Source organism: Dasypus novemcinctus, chromosome 23, assembly GCF_030445035.2.
Source record: "Dasypus novemcinctus isolate mDasNov1 chromosome 23, mDasNov1.1.hap2, whole genome shotgun sequence".
Classification (NCBI taxonomy): Eukaryota; Metazoa; Chordata; class Mammalia; order Cingulata; family Dasypodidae; genus Dasypus; species Dasypus novemcinctus.
In genome coordinates, this window is record NC_080695.1 from 38329303 (window position 1) to 38348595 (window position 19293).

At 38.0% G+C, this 19293-nt stretch overlaps 1 protein-coding gene across 1 annotated transcript in view; it reads left to right on the forward strand.

Moving 5' to 3' along the window:
• The window catches only part of USP31 (ubiquitin specific peptidase 31), a 117794-nt gene that overhangs the window by 27494 nt on the left and 71007 nt on the right, over window positions 1-19293 (forward strand). The window contains exons 2-6 of the mRNA XM_058286281.2: window positions 1445-1582; window positions 2929-3017; window positions 3110-3202; window positions 3834-3969; window positions 6255-6399. Of these exons, the coding sequence (XP_058142264.1) occupies window positions 1445-1582; window positions 2929-3017; window positions 3110-3202; window positions 3834-3969; window positions 6255-6399 (601 nt within the window). The remainder of the gene's footprint in view (window positions 1-1444; window positions 1583-2928; window positions 3018-3109; window positions 3203-3833; window positions 3970-6254; window positions 6400-19293) is intronic.

Sequence of the window (19293 nt, forward strand, 5' to 3'; positions counted from 1 at the left end):
GAGGGCTAAGTGTTGCCTCCTGGAGAGGGGAGTATCAATGTAAATTATTTGAAATTCTTCTTCTGTAAGGGAGATTTGTATCTTTCCCCCCACTTATTTATGTGTTTATTCAATTATTTATTTCATACTTTGGGTTATAATCCAGTACTCTGTTATTTATTTATTTTTGCTCAAATTAGTCCAGCTTGGACCTTTGACATGTTCCATTCTTTTTTTTTTTTTAATCACTTGCTTTCTGTCATTATAAGATTCTCCATGTTTATCATACATAGCCTGTCTAGCCCTAGAATCAGGCATTTCTCCAAGCAGCCCTTCTTCATTTTGTTGGGAGAATGGTATTTAGGAACCAAGATCTGGGCTTGGGGTGTGCACCTTGTTACTGGAGTGTCACTGCTTCTAGGCCCTCCCACTGGACAGAGCTAGGAAATACTTATATTTGTTAATCCATATATCTATACATATCTATAATTATTTCTATATCCATCTTTATATTACACTGAACATGAGTTTATACTGACATCTCCAACTCTAATTCATTCTGACTTTCTCTCCTTATCTAGAAATCCCTTCTCTGACAGTAAGAAACCTGACTCCTACCACCCCTGTCCCTACCCATCATGCTGCATTTTAAGCATTGATTTTTTTGGGGGGTGGGGGATGGGGTGGGATTCAGTGGGGTGGGTCTGTCTCCCTCACTGTACATTAGTACATTAGGCACTTATTAAATCTTTGTTGAATGAATAAGGAATGTTGGAGTTACAAAGCATCTTACATAAAAATTGAGCATTTTAGCAAAATCAATTTAAATAAATCTTACCGCAAAGTTTGAAACAAAGCTATTTTAGTTATTATAATTGTTATCTGTTTACTGTAGACAATTTGGAAAAGAAGAAATGAAAAAAACTTATCTCTAATTCCATTACCCAAGATAACATTTAGTATTTTGGTAGAAATCATTTTAGAGCTTTTTCTTTGTATGTATATGTCTACATACACATGCAGTTTTTTTTACAAGGATTCGCACTGATTTACAACTTTTTTTCTCACTTCATATAGCTATATATTTTAGAATGGCTATGTTGTGTAGTTGTTTTATAATTTATTGAACCAATTTCCATTTTTTAAAATGTTCAAGTTATTACCAATTTTTTTGCTATTATAAACCCTGATAACTGTCATTTTAAAAGTCTTGGCATACTGTTCTGATGTTTCCTTTATAAATATATATATAAGTAGGATTGCTGGGTAGGTGCATTTTAAGATTTTTGGTACACATTATGGGGGTGGGGTTTTTACAGCACCTGTCTTTGCATTGCTGTCTTTCAAGGAAAGACTCTCTCATACCTTTGAGAGTTTGCATCCCTCTTTGGGGGTTATGAATAAATAGTTTATCTTTAAAGCCAGCAAATCACAACTGTTCATGCTGATTTATTTACCTGCATAGAGTATTGTGTCAAAGAACGCACTGCAATATCGGGGAAATTCCCAGCATGATGCCCAGGAGTTTCTGCTGTGGCTTTTGGACCGAGTTCATGAAGACCTCAATCATGCTGTGAAGCAGAGCGGCCAGCCTCCTCTGAAGGTGAGGGCAAACTCAGCCAGGCAGTCAGAGAGCAGCCTCTGCTCTGGGATGTTCAGTAAAAGGAAGGAGAGTGCAGATTGTTCTCCCAAACCTCCTCCACCAAGGAGTGGTGGTAGCTTGGATTTAGTTAGGTTAATATGATGAAATTGACTAAGCTCTCTGGTGAGTATAAAATTCAAGATACTTAAAGGATGGATATTTCACCTTGTTCACTTACCACTGTGCCTTAGTGTGAGAGACAAGAGGCATGTCCCCAAGAAGCTTACAGTCTAGTGAGAGAGGAGACATTTTACATGTATGACTAGCTTCAGGCTAAAATTAAGAGATTCCCACAAATTGCTTTTAAAGCAGAAATTTACTCCCTATTCTAATAAGGCACACGGTTTGTAGATCCCTGGAATAGACACTCAGTCAACAGGTAAATATTTATAACCTACAATTTATTTAATAAAAAATAATTGCAAATAAAAGGTAAACATATGGATGTCTCTGATATTAAGATTGGATTTGAGTGTAGGAACTGAACCACCAAAATATTCTTATTGAGAAATAGTGATTCAGGTTTGTTTTTTGTGCATGTAACTTTAATATGATGGGTAAAATTATTTGTAAAATGGAAATAATTAAGCCTAAAGAGTTGTCTCCCTCATACAGCTTTTACTGTTTTTGATCATTCTGCTCTATATTTCAAATGTTAAATTTCTAGTTTTAAATTTCTAGTTTTGATAACTTGTTATATTACTCTTATCCAAGGCTTGCACTCTGCACAGTGATATGACTTTCATTTTACTATCTGGTGATCACGTGGTTGTTGCTCACTCTCCCACCAAATTGAGATCATCTTAGAGTCAGACACTGTATCTTTTTTATCTTTGTATCCTTAATGCCCCGCACAATGTTCTCCGCATATAATAGCAGATTCTTAGTAAATCGTTCTTTTATGGAGGGACCTGAGAAGGCTAAATAAAATACACAAGAGAGTGTGACTCCAGAATAAGCAGCATAGCTTAAAGGTGCTAGAGAATTTAGGTGTGGGAGGACTCGGTACTCTTGAGGTGGTTGGGGATTACATCCTGGGCTCCAGTTTGGAGGGGGTTTAAGAATTGGAGGGAAAATGTAGCCTCCTGGGGAAAGAGAGCTGCATAGCTGCCTGAATACAGGTTCCTAGCTGGGAGCCTTTGAGGTGGATAAGTCCATATGACCCACATCTTGTCAGCACATCTGAAGCATCTGGACTTGATGTATGCTTCTAGAGGGAGTAGAGGGCATTTGTAACTTTTAAAGTTTCATCTTAAATCAAGAATAGGTATTTCTAGTCTGTGAAATTGTAGTATCTTTTCTTTTAGCCACCATCAGAGACTGATATGATGCCTGAGGGACCTTCCTTTCCTGTCTGTAGCACTTTTGTACAAGAACTTTTTCAAGCCCAGTACAGGTATGAGTAAATGAAATTTTCTGTCTTATTTTATCTGCTTGATGCGGTTCCAGGTGATCGTAACCTGAGTGTCTTATATTTTGTTTTTGAAGATCTTCTTTGACATGTCCCCATTGCCAGAAACAGAGCAACACTTTTGACCCTTTCCTCTGCATTTCTTTGCCAATTCCTCTACCCCACACAAGGTAAGAACAGATTTAGTAAAATAAAGACTGCACATCCCTGAAGTATTCCTTTTCTTCTGAAGAGTCCTACAAGGCCTTCATAATGATTTAGACAAGTTATACGATTACTAATAAATTGAATGAATGAAACGTGGCAGAAATAAATGCCTGTTTGAGTTTGCAGGGTGAGCAGGTACATGAGACAAGTGTGAAAGGTGCCTTGGTGTCTGGTTCAGTTAGTCATCCATTGGCAGGAACTGTGGGAGGGGATAGGTTGTTGACTCCTTTTAGATTCTCCAGAGACCTTACATTGTACTTTTAATGCTTTAGTTATTTGCACTTTTGGTTACATTATTTTGAACTGTTTCTCAACATTTCCAAGAGTTATGTGGTTTTTAAGAAAATATAAAACACAAAACTAAGTATAAATATGTCATAATTTTGTTCTCTGAAGATCGTTTTTTCCAAAGATCTCTTGATTATTGTTTGGTACTTTTATTTGGGTCCAAATGAAGTTTTTCTCTTTGGCTTCCAAATAAAGGTGTGAATTAGCTTCAGTTTTACATTGATTTCAGATCACATCTGTGTTGCAGTTTCTGTGTTTTAATTGAAATAAGTGGTTAATGAGAAGCTCTGACTTTAATCCATACAGGCCTCTCTATGTTACCATAGTGTATCAAGGGAAATGCTCTCACTGCATGAGGATTGGTGTGGCTGTGCCTCTGTCTGGAAGTGTCGCTAGACTTCGGGAAGCAGTGTCTATGGAAACAAAGATCCCTACTGATCAGGTAATGAGCCTGCTAAAACCCATTACACAGGAGCCACAAAAATGTTGGTTGCTACTTTCCTGAAATTTTTAAACAGTTCTGTGCCAAATATGGTTAGATAGAAATTTAAGACCAGTTGCTTCTAGTGTTGAGAGAAAAAAATGAAGACTTACAAAGAAAAAATTGTGTACACTTTTTATGCTTCTTTTAATTATATACATATTTTTAAAAGGAAAAGCTGTGACTTTATATCAAGACCTTCTTATAGCTTTGTATGTAAAGTAACCCATCTTAAATCATTCTGATGGATGTTTATGTGGGCAATAGAAAGTGCATCCCTGTGGTATTTGAAGGTTTAGAAAACACAGTTACTCAAGAAAACCCCTTTCCATATGGTGGTAAAATAGATCTTTTTGTAGTGCAGGGTTCTATACATTCAGATACTCAGGGCATTTTGTTTTGCAATTAAAGCTGGACCAGAGTCTCTTGCCTTGTATAGCTAGGCGCTTAAAGGAAAGTTGTACTCCCCCACCTTTCCCCCACCCCCTGAGTAAGTCTTTGGTAAGAAGTTATATGTAAATTGGCCAGCCTCACCTCCCTCCCCAATCTTTTGGCCTGTTGGTGACCTGACATATTTTTGGTTACCGTTTTTACTTAATTCACTATTAGGATTTTTGTTTTTAAACATTCCCATTTTAAGACTTACTGAGGAAAGATTATTAAGTAGCTAAATAGCTTTTCCTTCGATAGCTTCTGGAAGCCTCTGTGTAGTGATCTTTATTATTCAGGTCATTCTGTGTAATCACTTGAATAATAAAGGTATTTTGTACTTTGGCTTCATGTGACCTCATTTGGGAAGCTACCACAGTAAAATAAATATAACAGGCAGTCTTGCCCTAACATAGCAAATGTCTCATATTTTCATAGGGCAAGTACTGGCACACTGATAAAACATTCATATTCTTCCTTATTCTGAAGAACTCATTTCTACCCCCATACCCCTTTCAGGTTGAGAGGAAGGACAAAAAGAGGGAGGGAGGCTTAGGTATGTGTCCAAGGCAATCTGATTGTATCTTTAAAGCTTCCAGTGGTGTCTGGTTTTTTTTGCACATGGATTAAACTGGTGAAATGAATTACAACTTTGCTTTTGACTTCAGCTTACTGGAGAAAGTGAATTATATTTGCATGTTCACTGGCAGAAAAATGACATGGTCATTAAAATCATCAAAAGGAAAAATGTGTCAGGAATATTTTTCCTGGACTATTTGTGGAATATGCCACCAGCCTCTTTCATTTTACAGACTCTAGATGTTAGTGCCAATAGAGAGGACCTTTGGGGTCCATTTTAACCCACTCATTTGACAGACTCAAAGGAACCATGTGACTTGTTCAGGGTCACAGGGCTGGTTGGTGGCAGGCTGAGACTGGAACCTCCTCATGCCGAATCTAATGCTTTTTTCACTAGACAGTGCTGCTGAGCATGTAATTAAGTCTGTAAATGTCTCCATTGTCTTTTATCCCTTCTTTTCTTTTCTGTTGCTTTGTAAAATAACCATTTTAGAAATAAAACTTAGAAAGTGAAAATATCTCGTACTAAGTATTTTAGTACTAATTGTTAAAATTTGTTATATATTAATTCAAATTTTTTTCTGTACATGTAATATTATATTTTATAAAAATGGAATCATTTTACAGTATTCTCTCTTTCTTTTTTATTTACTTAGAGTTTTCCTTCTCAGTGCAAATGTATGTAACTTATTCTTTTTAATAGCTTTGTAGTTCCAGTATGACTTTAATATTCTTAACTCTTGTTTCCATTACTGATCATATGCATTGATTTCATTTTATTTCCAACACAAATATCCATGGTTATTTGGCATTTTTTAACTTGAAAAGAAGAAAATTTAGTGATATGGGAGAAGTCTCTGTGAGTCAGGTATGGGCTCTGTTCTTGCTTTGACACTGAATAGGTGTGGCACCCAACCTCTCTTTAATTTCTTCCCCTCTGAAATGAAGAGGTGAGATTTTATAATTTCCTGGGTGTTTTCTAGTTCACAACTTAGAGGAACTCTCTATTTCTGATCCAACATTCTGAAATTAGGGTATATTGCTATGTAATTGTAGAGGATGTTGTGCTTTCAAGATTCTCTCATTAAAGACAAGTAACAATGGGCTCTCTCAGATGTTTCAAAGCCCACTCGGATCACTGCAGTCTTGATGGTCTGACGAAGTTCATGGTAGAATTGGGATATCAATGCTTATTGACTTTACAGTTACCTAGTTAATTGCATATTTCCCATTTTTAGATTGTGTTAACGGAAATGTACTATGATGGGTTCCACCGTTCCTTCTGTGACACAGACGACCTGGAAACGGTCCATGAAAGTGACTGCATTTTTGCCTTTGAGACTCCAGAAATATTTAGGCCTGAAGGAATTCTCAGTCAAAGAGGTAAATGAGTACCTGTCTCCATAATATCACCTGGGTTGAAGGTTTAACAACTGTCTACCCCTTTGGGTGTCTATTAGATGATGGTATTAATTTGATGGTAACAGAGTTCCCCGGAAGAAGGCAGTTTTTACGTTGTAATCCTTAATTTCTAACTTTTCCTGCAGTAACCCCCTCCTGAGGCTCAAGACTATGTTCTTTTAAGTAGCCTCTTTGGTTTCTAATGATACTACTGAGGAAGATGTACTATGCCATAGCTGCTGTTTTTTAAATTTTTTATATTTTTTATTTTACTGACAGCTCTAGTGCTTAATTCCTAAATTCTGAAATATTTGGTATAGAATGTTTTTCTGATTTGTGCATTTAAGAAATATGCATGAAACTCTTTGTTGATAGGCAGCAAAATAGCAAAAAATTCTGGACAGTGCTGCTCCTTTTACTGCAGCTTGGACTGTGATTTGGAACTTATCCTATCTCTTCACTGTCCTTGGAAGATTTTGGGGCCATGTTTTATTTTTTCTTCCATTCTTCCTGCCTCTCCTCCCCTCCCTTTTTTCTTTACTTCTAAAAACAAACTTTCCCATTTAAACTACTCCCAAGCATACCATTTAGTGTGAATGGAATTAATCACATTCGCAGTGTTATGGTATCCTTTCGACCTTCCATTAGTAAAATTTTTCCATCTACTCAAACAGAAACCCTACAGCCATTATGCATTAACTCCCCATTTCCCCTGCCCTCTGCCCTTGGCATCCTGTATTCTACTTTCTGTTTCTGTGAGCTTCCAATTCTCTAATAATTTTCTCTGTAGTTACTATGGGGCTTAAATTTAACGTCCTAAATCTATTATAGTCTTGGTTGGTTTAATACCAACTCAACTTCAGTAATATACAGACTATGTTCTTGTACTCCTAGTTCCCCCCACTTTTATGCTGTTCTTGTCACAAATACCGTGTTTATACATTATGAGTCATTACATTTTATGACTTTTCCTTTTAGGTCATGTAGGTAATAAAAAGTGAAGTTACAAAAAATACAGTAGCCCTGACATTTTATTTATTGGTGTCATTACTCTTACTGGAGACCTTTATTTCTTAATGCAGCTTTGATCTATTGTCTATTGTCCTTTCCTTTCAACCTTTAGAACTCTCTTTAGCATTTCTTGTAGGGCTGGTCTATTGGTGATGAACTTACTCAGCCATTGTTTATCTGGGAAAGAGATTTTGCCAGATATGGAATTCTAGATTGGCAGTTTTTTGCTTTCAGCATTTTAAATCTTCCCACTGCCTTCTTGTCTCCATAGTTTCCTGTGAAGAATCTGCATTTAATCTTATTGAGGCTTCCTTGTACATGATGTGTTTCTTTCTTGCAGCTTTCAGAATTCTCTTTATCTTTGGCATTTGATGGTCTGATTATATTAATAATATATTTTGGTGTGAGTCTGTTTGGGTTTATCCTGTTTGGAGTTCATTGAGAATTTTGAATATGTATAATCATGTTTTTTTGTTAAGTTTGGGAACCTGTCAGCCATTATTTCTTTGAGTGTTCTCTCTGCCCCTTTATTCTCCTTCTGGGATTCCCACTATGCATATGTTGGTATGTTTGATGGTATCCCATGATTCCTCAGACTCTGTTCACTTTTCTTTCTGCTTCTCAGATGGGGTTAGGATTGTTTCAATTTTCTTACCTTCAGATTCACTGTTTGTTTCTTCTGCCAGCCCCCGTCTGGCTGTTGAATGCCTCTAGGAAGTTTTTAATGTCTGTTACTGTGGTCTTCAGCTCTGTTTGAGTCTTTTTCATAAGTTCCGTCTCTCTATTGATATTCTGTTTGTGTTCATCTATCATTTTTTTGATTTTCTTTATTTCTTTGTCCATGTTTTCCTTTAACTCTTTGAGCATATTTACAACCATTTTTAAAAATTCTTAGTCTGAAATGTCCCAGGTCTGATCCTCTTTATTGATGGTTTCTAACACTTTAATCTTCTCCTTTGCCTGGCCCATTGCTTCCTGTTTCTTTGTATGTTTTGTAACCTTTTGAAACCTGGACATATTGATATTTTAATGCATCATTGCTGGAATTTAGACTCTGAAGCATCTGTTTCTTAAGCCTGTACCCAGCTAGTGTTGTGACAGAACTTTCCTTGACTTACCTTTACTGCCAGGAGTTAGCAACAGCAACAAAAAATGTTAAAAGAAAGCACCTTTCCCAGTCTTTGCAGATTGATCTGTGCCAGTGCTCTCCTTCAGAGCATATCCATACAATGAGTTTAGAGACTAAGTTGAGACCAAAGCATGGGGGCCTCCCTGATCCTTTCTGTGCATGTGTCTTGTCTTGGGTGTGTGGGTATGGTCTTAGGAATTCTCCTCAGATATGAATGCCCCCTCTTCCTTAGCAAATAGTTTCCTTACAGTTCTGGGCACTGTACTGTGTGTCCTTTAGCTAGCAATCCCTTGCCCAGCAGCCATGACAAGACTATATTTCCACAGCATTCTGTGAGCTGCTTTCTTTATGCAGTGCAAGTTCAGAAATGCTGAGTCCCTCTGGACATCACCAGAGAGATTCAGCCTCACATCCATACTCCCAGTATGTGCATGAAGGTACTTTGCTTACTGCAGAACCGGGACCAGGGACATGTTCTAGGAGTGCGAACCAGCTCCTTGCTAAGCCAATAAGAGAATGGGAGGGGCTAACCAGATTGCCAGGGTATCTTACTGCTTTTAAGTTGCCTTTATCTTGATTCAGCAATCCTATTACTGCAATTCTTTAACTGTTTTCTTGAGCTTTGAGGAAGATGTTTCTGCCTGTTCTTGCTGGTTTTTCAAAGCTTGTGTGGGCGTGGGGGCAGGGAATGGAGTCCTGAAACTTCTCATTCTGCCATCTGGATTGGGATGGGTCACAGTTTCTGATTTTGAGAGATGCCAAGCAACTGTGACTTTGTTTCTGGGAAATCTTTGATGTTTTCAAGATTCTTCCCCAGGACTCCTGTTCTTCTTTCTTGACTCCAGTGGTTGTTAAGGCATTAGTGTCATCTATTAGAAATGCATATTTGTACCCCCCCCCCCACTTCCACTGAATCTGAAGCTCTCCAGGTGATTCTGAAGCATGTTCAGTTTTCAGAACTGCTGCTCTACTCAGTTGTATCAGTATTTTCTGCTGTCATGATTTAGAGCTAGGTTCCCCCACAAACCTCCACTCTTCTCCAGGTTCCATTCCCTGTCTTCCCTTTGTCTATTGGAATCTCTGCTTAGAAGTCATGCAGGCATCTTATACTCAGCATTTCTTTCTTGGACCACCTCATGGGTTTCTTCTATGTAATGATGGTACCACCATCTCTCTTCACCCAAGCTGGAGCCAAGCTCAGTGACCTCTCCCCTAAGAATTCATATAGAACTAATCACATATTCGGTTCATTTTTCTTCTTTGTTCTACTGTCACTGACTTAGTTCAGCCCAGTCTCAACTGGGTTGTTCCAGTAGATTTATGACTAATCTGTTTACCCTTAGGCTCTGTTATCCAGTTATTTCTCTGTAGTACCACCAGGCTTGTTCTGACTATGCTGTATGCTTATTGATTTGCCATTAGTTCCCCTTTGTCTAAGTATAAACCCAAACACCTTGAAAGAATGCCTGGCCCGTTGTGATTTGGTCCTTACCTTTCTTTGCAGCCTCTTTTCTGTATTTAATCTCCTTTCCTTGTACCCTATTCCAAGTTAGTCTTTATTTTTCAAGCATGCCATGTGCTTTTATACTTTACCTACTCTTCGCTGTCCTGGGAATTTCCTTCATCTGCTGTCTGATGAATTAATACTTCATTTCTGACCAGGCTTAGCCTTTCCCTAGCTGTATGCAGGGGTTTCTGTTCACCTCAGTGTCCATTAGAAGGCCCATTAAGAAAACAGTAGCTCTTTCCTTACCAGTCAATGGCCTCTGCTATTTTCTCAGTGCTGTTGATGGCAGAGACTAATTTTCTAGCCTGTCTGATGCTCTAGAGTCTGGGTCTCATGGGTATTTGGAGTTTCATCACCCTCACCTTTCTCTTGCCCCATTTTCACTGGCTTCCAGTGGGAGCTTTGGGTGCATTTTAGTCTAGTTGGTAGGGCCTTGCTTTCTAGAATGTTCTTATAGTACACTTTCCCCAAGGTTATGAGGCAGAGTAGGGGCTTTGAAGTTGGGCCCATCAGGCTAAGTTGGAATCTTGCTTAATATTGGTGTGACATCAGGTAACTTATTTCTTTCTATAAGTCTCAGTTTTCCCATTTGCAAAATTTGGCTAATACTTGCCTCAGAGTGTAAGCATATACCTTAAATGAGACAGTGCATAGCAGATGTGTAGTTGTATACAGTCAATTTCAGTGTTTTCCCTTTCTTTGGCCCTGCTCTGCTCTGGTGAATTTCTTCAAATGACCCCTTTTCAGTCTCTTACCTCTTTGGTCCTCGAATGATGATCCTTCCTTCATGCCTCCTTATCATAATTGCATTATGCTCCAACACACTCCTGGAATTAGACTGGATGCCAGATTTACTATGCCCTTCTTTGCTTTGCTTAACCCTCCCAGGCTTTCTCAGAGCCACTTTTCTTGCCAGATACCCTTCCTGTGACTGGCCTCTCTCCCATTTCCAGTTGTGTCTTTATTCTTTGCTTCTAGTGTGTCTGTATTGTAATCCCATCTTGCAGACTGGCTCAGTGCATTTTATGTGAAGATTTATTCAGCCCCCACCAGTTCGTTTTCCCTCTGGTCCCCCATGAGAGCGCTAGTCACTGTATGTTTTGGTATGGGCTATGCGTGTTACCCATCTCTCCAATGAGATTTTGAGTCCTTGGGCAGGGACCTTGGCCTAGGCATCTTTGTATTTCTGGTGCCTGGTGTAATACCTGTTAGATCTTAGGTGCTCATTAAATGTTCGTGGATGGACCACCTATTTTCTGGCAAACAAAAAACTTGCTACAAACTGTTAGTATGATCATTTGTATAGTAAACATGAGAATATTAGAGTTGAGTTTGAGGCCTCCCGAGGCCAGGACTCTGTCTCTGATGAAACTTCTAAGATTTGTGTTATTCTTGCCACTTCCATTGCAAAGCACAGAACTCTGCTGCAAACTGTCAGTTTCCCTTTAGTAACTCATTATGTGCCTGTACTTGTGTACTTAGCATTTCTTTTAAAAGGAGATGTATTGGTGTTTTTGCCATATGGTTGGTGAATTCCATTAACTTGCTCCTGGTGTGTGGAGTAGTTTTGTTGTTTTTTTTTTTCTGTTCATAAATCCTAAATATCTCTTTCCTATTTCAGATGATTTCTTTCAAGTAGTATTTGATGAACAAATCTGTGCATACTTTAAACAAACTGTTTGTTTGCTAGAATTTGGTATTTCCTCTTCAGCCCTTGGTTTTTTAAACTTTGGAATTGTCACTATTCCTTTTTAATCTCATATGACAACCTCCTTGATCTTCATAATTTTAATTGTCTCTCTCTGAGCCTTCTCAATCAGTCTTTCAAGATATTTGTTAAGTAGTAATGGATCCTGTGGGCATAGGGGGAGATTGTGAGTGATGATGGATATATTTAAGATGGAGCAGAGGGAAAGTGGGGTAGATTGGATATAGAACTTGATCTCAGCAAAGTAGGAGACACGGTTGTGTGCTGAGGGTCAAGGGTGAGTGGTCATGTATTTGGGCACTTGAACAGAATGGAGAAGCTTTGGAGCTGGGAGGATTGCAGCTACTGCTTCTAGACTGGGTTGGTACCACCTTATACTCAGACAGTGACCTGACCCTCCTCTCTCAGTGTTTTTCCTGGTACTTTTTTCTGTCCTTAAGGGCTAGAATTCCAGAATGTTCTGTTTTCATCCCTTACTTTGGTTTTGACTGTCTCCCTACACTGTTTATGTCCCCTCTCATGGTTTTAACTGCCACCCATTTTTCATGTGTATTTCTATGCCAGACATACATCCTGACTTTAGACCTCTATGCCCAAACACTAAGTATCTCTACCTAGATGGCCCACAGAGACCTCAAGCTTTGCCTAAAACATAGTTTTATTTTTTTCTCTTGAAATTGGCTCCTTTCTCATATTCCTTATTCTGGTTAACAACATGTTCATCTTGTCTCCCAAGATGCGTGAGAATCAAACTTCTCTCTCTCTCATCCTGTATATTCTCCTAACCCCTATTATTTATTTGTCTTCTAAATATTTTTCATACCCATCCCATCTACTTCACTTGCATGGCTATTTTTATTTTAGACTTTATTTCTTCCTTGTAGTAGAGTAGCAGCCTCTTTCCTGCACTCATCTCTCCCCATCTTCAAGTCCATCAAGAATGGTATAGCAGATTCCAGTGGTTAAGAGTTCAGGTACAGTCAAAAGATCAGTAGGACCTACCCCCAGAGTTGTTCTGAGGATTGTAAGCAGTCACAGCTGCAGGGCTTTTTCTACGTATGGATTCCTCTTTCTGAAATGCCCCTCCCCCTTGTGTTTGTGTGTGTGTGCGTGCGCATGTGGGTGTACTACAATTTATTTAACCATTTATCTGTTGGTGGACTCTTGGGTTGTTTTCCAAAACCTTTTGGCTATTGTGAATAGTGTTGCTTTGAACAATGGTCTACAAGTATCTCTTGCAGTCAGTGTTTTCAATTTCTTTGGCTATGTACCTAGAAGTGGGATTGTTGGGTCACATGGTAATTCTGTACTTAACTTTCTGTTTTTCAAAGATTTATCTATTTATTTATCACCTCCCCCCACCCCCATTTGTCTGCTCTTTGTATCCATTCACTGTTCTTCTGTGTCTGCTTATCTTCTCTTTAGGTGGCATGGGGAAACAGTCCTGGGACCTTCTAGAGTGGGAGAGAGGTGCTCACTTTCTTGCGCCATCTCAGTTCCCTGGTCTTCTGTGTCCCTTAGTGTCTCTCCTCTGTGTCTCTTTTTATTGCATCATCTTGCGCCAGCTTTCTCCTGGGGCCAGCTTGCTGTGCAGGCTGGCACTCCTGTGAGGGCCAGCCCTCTGCATGGGCCAGCTTGCCTTCACCAGGAGGCCCCAGAATTCAAACCCTGGACCTCCCATATGGTAGACAGGAACCCTGTTGCTTGAGCCACATCTGCTTCCCTGTACTTAACTCTCTGAAAATAGCCCAGCTGTTTTCCAGAGAGGCTCACTGCTTTACATTCCCACCAAGAACAAATAAGTGGTCCTGTTTTTCCACATCCTCTCCAAAACTTATTTCCATTTTTTTAAAATAACAGCCACGCTAGTGGGTATGAGATGATATCTCATGGCTTTGATTTGCATTTCCCTGATGACTAAAGACGTTGCTCATCTTTTCATGTGCTTATTGGCCATTTGTATATCTTTTTTGGAGAAATTTCTGTTCACATCCTTTGCCCATTCAAGTCCTCTATTTCCTTATTGATCTTTTGTCTAGATGTTCAATCCTTTATTGAAGGATAAGTATTTAAGTCTCCTACTTTCAATGTCGAGTCATTTATTTCTCCCTTCAAATCTGTCAATATTTGTTTCATATGTTTTTTGGGCTTTGGCATCAGGTGCATATGTATTTTTAATTGTTATGTCTTGTTATTGAATTGGCCCTTTTATAGTGATCTTTTTTGTCCTTTGCAAAAATTTTTTTTTTAAAGTGTATTTTATCTGATATAAGTACAGCTACTCCAGTTCTCTTTTTTCTTCTTCTTTTTATCCCATTTTCCAAATGGTCTGCAAATGAACAAATATTCATCTTATAATAATTTTTTTTAAAAGCTTAAGTTATTTTTTAGGGGGGAAAAGGTTGATGAAGTGTAAAAGACCATTGATCCAGGTTTTGCACCTCTCATTCCTGGGCTAGCGGGGGTCCAAGAGGTTACTAATGCTCTGGAAGCCTTCAGGGAGAATGAGACCACTTGTACATTGCCATTTTTTCCCCCCAGTTCTCTTTTGTTTACTAATAGCATTGGTATATTTTTCCATCCTTTTACTTTCAACTTACTTATGTCTTTGCATTTAGATGAGTATTGTAAATAGCATGTAGTTGGGACATGCTTTTTTAGCCATCCTTCAAATCTCTGTCTTTTGATTGGAGAGTTTAACCCATTTACATTTAAAGCAACTACTGATGATCATGACTTACTTTTGCCATTTTGCACTTTGGTTTTTGTAAGTCTTATAGCTTTTTTGCCCCTGAATTCTTCTATTAGCACTTAATTTTGTATTTAGTTGATTTTTCATAGTGAACCCTTTAGAATCCCTTCTCATTTATTTCTGTGCACACCATTCTGATATTTTCTTTGTTGTAACCATGTGGCTTAAATTCACCATCCTAAATCTATAATAATCTTATTTTATCTGATACTTTACTTAAATTGTATATACAAACTATATACAATTCCATATACAAACTATATACAGTTCTATTCCCCTACATCCCCTACATCCTCCCATATTCATACATTATGCATCCCAAACCATAGGTTATCATTACTTTTTAAAATAAAATTTTATTGAAGTATATAATTTATATATGAATATACATAAACAATAAGTGTATTGGAAAGGTGAATTTAAGACAAACATGTGTCTCATCATACAGAGGTTCCCATACATCACCCACCACCACTACTTTGCATTCTTGTGAAACTTTTGTTACAAACTATGAAAGAACATTGTCAAAATACTACTACTAACTATAGCTCATATCTTACTTTTTGTGTATTCCTTCTACTCCCACCCAATTACTAACATCCTTTATAGGTATTATACATTTGTTATAGTTCATGAGAGAACATGCTCATATTTGTCCTGTTAACCAAAGTCCATCTTCCACTACTGGATTCCCTGTGTTATATAACCCCATACTTTGTACAGTCCATTCAGAATTATACTCAACAACTCTCATTTAATCACAGAGTTGTGCTGTCATCCTTTCAGTCAATTTTACAATGTTTTCATTACTCCGAAAGGAAAAATCCCATGCCCCGTTATACTACCCTATAACTGTCCCTTACTATTGAAATGATATCTTCTTGCCATTGCTGCAAAATATTACAATATTACTGTTAACTGTCACCCATTAGTTACATTAGTTGTAATTTTCTCATGTATCATCATATTGTTAGCACTTTGTAAGAAAGGAGCATTCTAACCACAATCTTCATCTACCACCAAAATTACTGTTATTCATTCCTTAGATTATTCTCTAGTTTCCTTTCAATTGAAATTTATGTCCACAGACTACCCATTTCAACCGCAATCACATTTATAAATCAGCAGTATTAGTTATATTCATTATTTGTTACTCTCAACTACATTCATTTCTACATTTTCACAGTTAACCTCATTAATAATGCTACGTACATTAAGCACCAGCTTCCATTTTCAACCCATTTTCTATTTCCTAGTAACCTAAATTCTAGGGTTTACCTGCATGAGGTTACTCATCCCGTATTTAGTTCATAGTAGTGAGACCATAGAATATTTGTCCTTTCAACCTCCGCTTAACCTGTGATTCTAGTTCCCTTACCCCTTTAGGCCCAGGGAATTCCTTTCTCTTTTCCCTTGAGCCTTGGAATCTTCTGTGACTATTACTCACAGATGTGGGTACGTCATTTTCTGATTCAAACCCTCTGTGCATGCTAATATTATCATGACATTTATCACATAACTCTCAATATTTACTTATGTCTCTCTGCTAGGCTTAGAAGACCAAGGATTGTATTTATTTTTTCTTTCTTTTTTTTATTTAAAAATTTAAAGAACACTCATGCATACCGTACAGGATTCCCATACATCACCCCACCACCAACACTTTACATTATTGTGGCACATTTCTTACAAATGATGAAAGAATATTGTCACAATATTACTGCTATATATAGTCTATAGCTTATATTTGGTGTGTTTTTCCCACAAGCCATCTTATTATTTAACTCTGTGGTTGGTGTTGTATATTTGTTGAAGTTCACGAGAGAATTTTCTCTTATTTGTGCTGTTAACCAGAATCATTCACTTCTGGGTTCACTATGTTATATGGTCCCCTGTCTTGTACCAAAGTGTACATTCTTTGGCTTTCAGTTTTATCACAGGGTTGTGTAGTTACCAGCTAAGTCCATTTCAGAATGTTTTCTTTACTCCAAAAGGAAAAAATCCCAAACCTCCTTATAACCCTCTATTGTTGACCCTTAGCATTGATGTACCTTCTTTGCCACTGTTGTAAAAGTATTACTGTTAACTGTAGTCTATATGTTACATTAGTTATATTTTCCCAGTTATATTCATATTATTAACACCTTGTAATAGAGGACCATTCTTTTTTAATACTGTTAACCACAATTTTCAACCATACTAAAATCACTGTTATACAGTCCATATATTATCCTCTAGCTTTCTTTCAATTGACATTAACCTCCCTAGATTACCCCTTTCAGCCAAATTCACATTTATAAATCAGCAGTTAAACTCTCTATAATATGTTACCATCACTCTATCCATTTCCACTCATTTATAATCCACTTTATTAAGCATTCTCTCCCTTCCCAACCCACATTATATCTCCTAGTAACCTATATTCTAAAGTTTAACTCCATGAGTTTATTTATTGTATTTAGTTCATGTTAGTGAGACCAAACAATGTTTGTCCTTTTGTGTCTGGCTTACTTCATTCAAAATGAACAAGGTTCATCCATGTCATATTCATTCCGTCTTCATTTCTTGTTACAGCAGAATGGAATATCATTGTGTATATATATACCACGTTTTGTTTATTAATTCACTGGTTGATGGGTTATTTCCATCTTTTTAGCAATTGTGAATGATGCTGCTATAAACATTGGTGTACAAATGTCTGTTCATGTCCTTGCTTTCAGTTCTTCTGAATATATTCCTAGTAGTGGGATTTCCTGATCACAAAGCTTCCTGAGGAACAGCCAAACTCTCTTCCACAGAGGCTGCACCATTTTACATTCCCACCAACAATGAAAGGATGTTCCTATTTCTCTGCGTACTCTCCAACACTTGTAGTTTTCTGTTTTTTCAATAGTGGTTATTCTATAAGGTATGAAATGAAATCTTACTGCAGTTTTAATTTGCATTTCTCTAATAGTGTAGCGATGTTGACCATTTTTTCATGTGCTTTTTGGGTATTTATACTTCTTTGGAAAAATGTCTGCTCAAGTCTTTTGCCCATATTTAATTGGGTTGTTTGTCTTTTTATCAATGAGTTGTATGATCTCTTTATATAACATGAATATCAAACCATTACCAGATATGTGGTTTCCCAAAAGTTTTCTGCTGTTGAGTAGGCTGCCTTTTCACCTTCTTAACAAAGTCATTTTGAAGCACAAAAGTTTAATTTAGAGGTGGTCCCATTTATCAATTTTTTCTTTTGCTGCCTGTGCTTTGAGTGTAAGGTTTAAGAAACCACTGCCTACCACAAGATCTGTAAGATGTTTCCTTACATTATCTTCAAGGAGTTTTATGGTTGTAGCTTTTATATTTAGGTCCTTGATCCATTTTGAGTTAATTTTTGTATAAGGTGTGAGATAGAGGTCCTCTTTCTTTGGGATATGGATATCCAGTTCTCAGAGCACCATATTTTGAATAGTCTACTCTGACTTAGCTGTGTGGGTTTGACATCCTTGTCAAAAATCAGTTGACCTTTGATGTGAGGGTCTATTACTAAATTCTCAATTGATTCCATTGGTCAATATGTCTGTCTTTATGCCCGTACCATGCTGTTTTTACCATTGTAGCTAAATAATATGCTTTAAAGTCAGGAACTAAAAGTCCTCCAACTTTGTCCTTTTTTTTTTTTTTTTTTTTTCATTTCTCTCCCCTCTCCACCCCACAAATTGTCTGTTCTCTGTATCTATTCACTCTGTGTTCTTCTGTTTCTGCTTATATTCTTGTCAGCGGTACCTGGAATCTTGTGTCTCCTTTTGTTGCGTCATCTTGCTGCATCAGCTCTCCGTGTGTGTGGCGCCATTCCTGGGCAGGCTGCACTTTTTTTGTGCTGGGTGGCTCTCTTTACGGGGCACAGTCCTTGCGGGGGGGACACCCCTGCGTGGCATGGCACTCCTTGCATGCATCAGCACTGCGCGTGGGCCAGCTCATCACACAGCTCAGGAGGCCCTGGGTTTGGACCTTGGGCCTCCCATGTGATAGGTGGATGCCCTATCCGTTGGTCCAAATCCGCTTCCCAACTTTGTTCTTTTTTAAGGCACTGTTGACTACTCAGGGCCCCTTCCCCTTTGAAATAAATTTGATAATTGTGTTTTCCATGTGTTTAAAAAATGCTCGTGGGGGAAGCGGACTTGGCCCAGTGCATAGGGCATCTGTCTACCACGTGGGAGGTCCGTGGTTCAAACCCCGGGCCTCCTTGACTCGTGTGGAGCTGGCACCCCGTAAGGAGAGCTGCCTAGCGTGAAAGAAAGTACAGCCTGCCCAGGAATGGCACCGCACACACAGAATTGATGTAGCAAGATGACGCAACAAAAAAGAAACACAGATTCCCGTGCTGCTGACAACAACAGAAGCGAACAAAAACAAGAACAAGCAGGAAATGGACACAGAGAACAGACAACTGGGTGGGGGGGAAGGGTAGAGAAATAAAAAAAAATGCTGGTGAAACTTTTATTGGGATTACATTGAATCTGTTAATCAGATTTGGGTAGAATTGGGTAGAATTGACATGTTAATGATTAGTCTTCCAATCCAAGAATATGGAATGTTCTTCCATTTATTTAGGTTTTCTTCAGTTTCTTTTAGGAATGTTTTCTAGTGTTCTGAATACAGGTCCTTTATGTCCTTGGTTAAGTTTATTCCTAAGTATTTGAGTCTTTTAGTCACTGTTGTAAATGAAATTTTTTTTTACTTCCTCTTGAGATTGCTCATCAGTAATGTATAAAAATGCTACG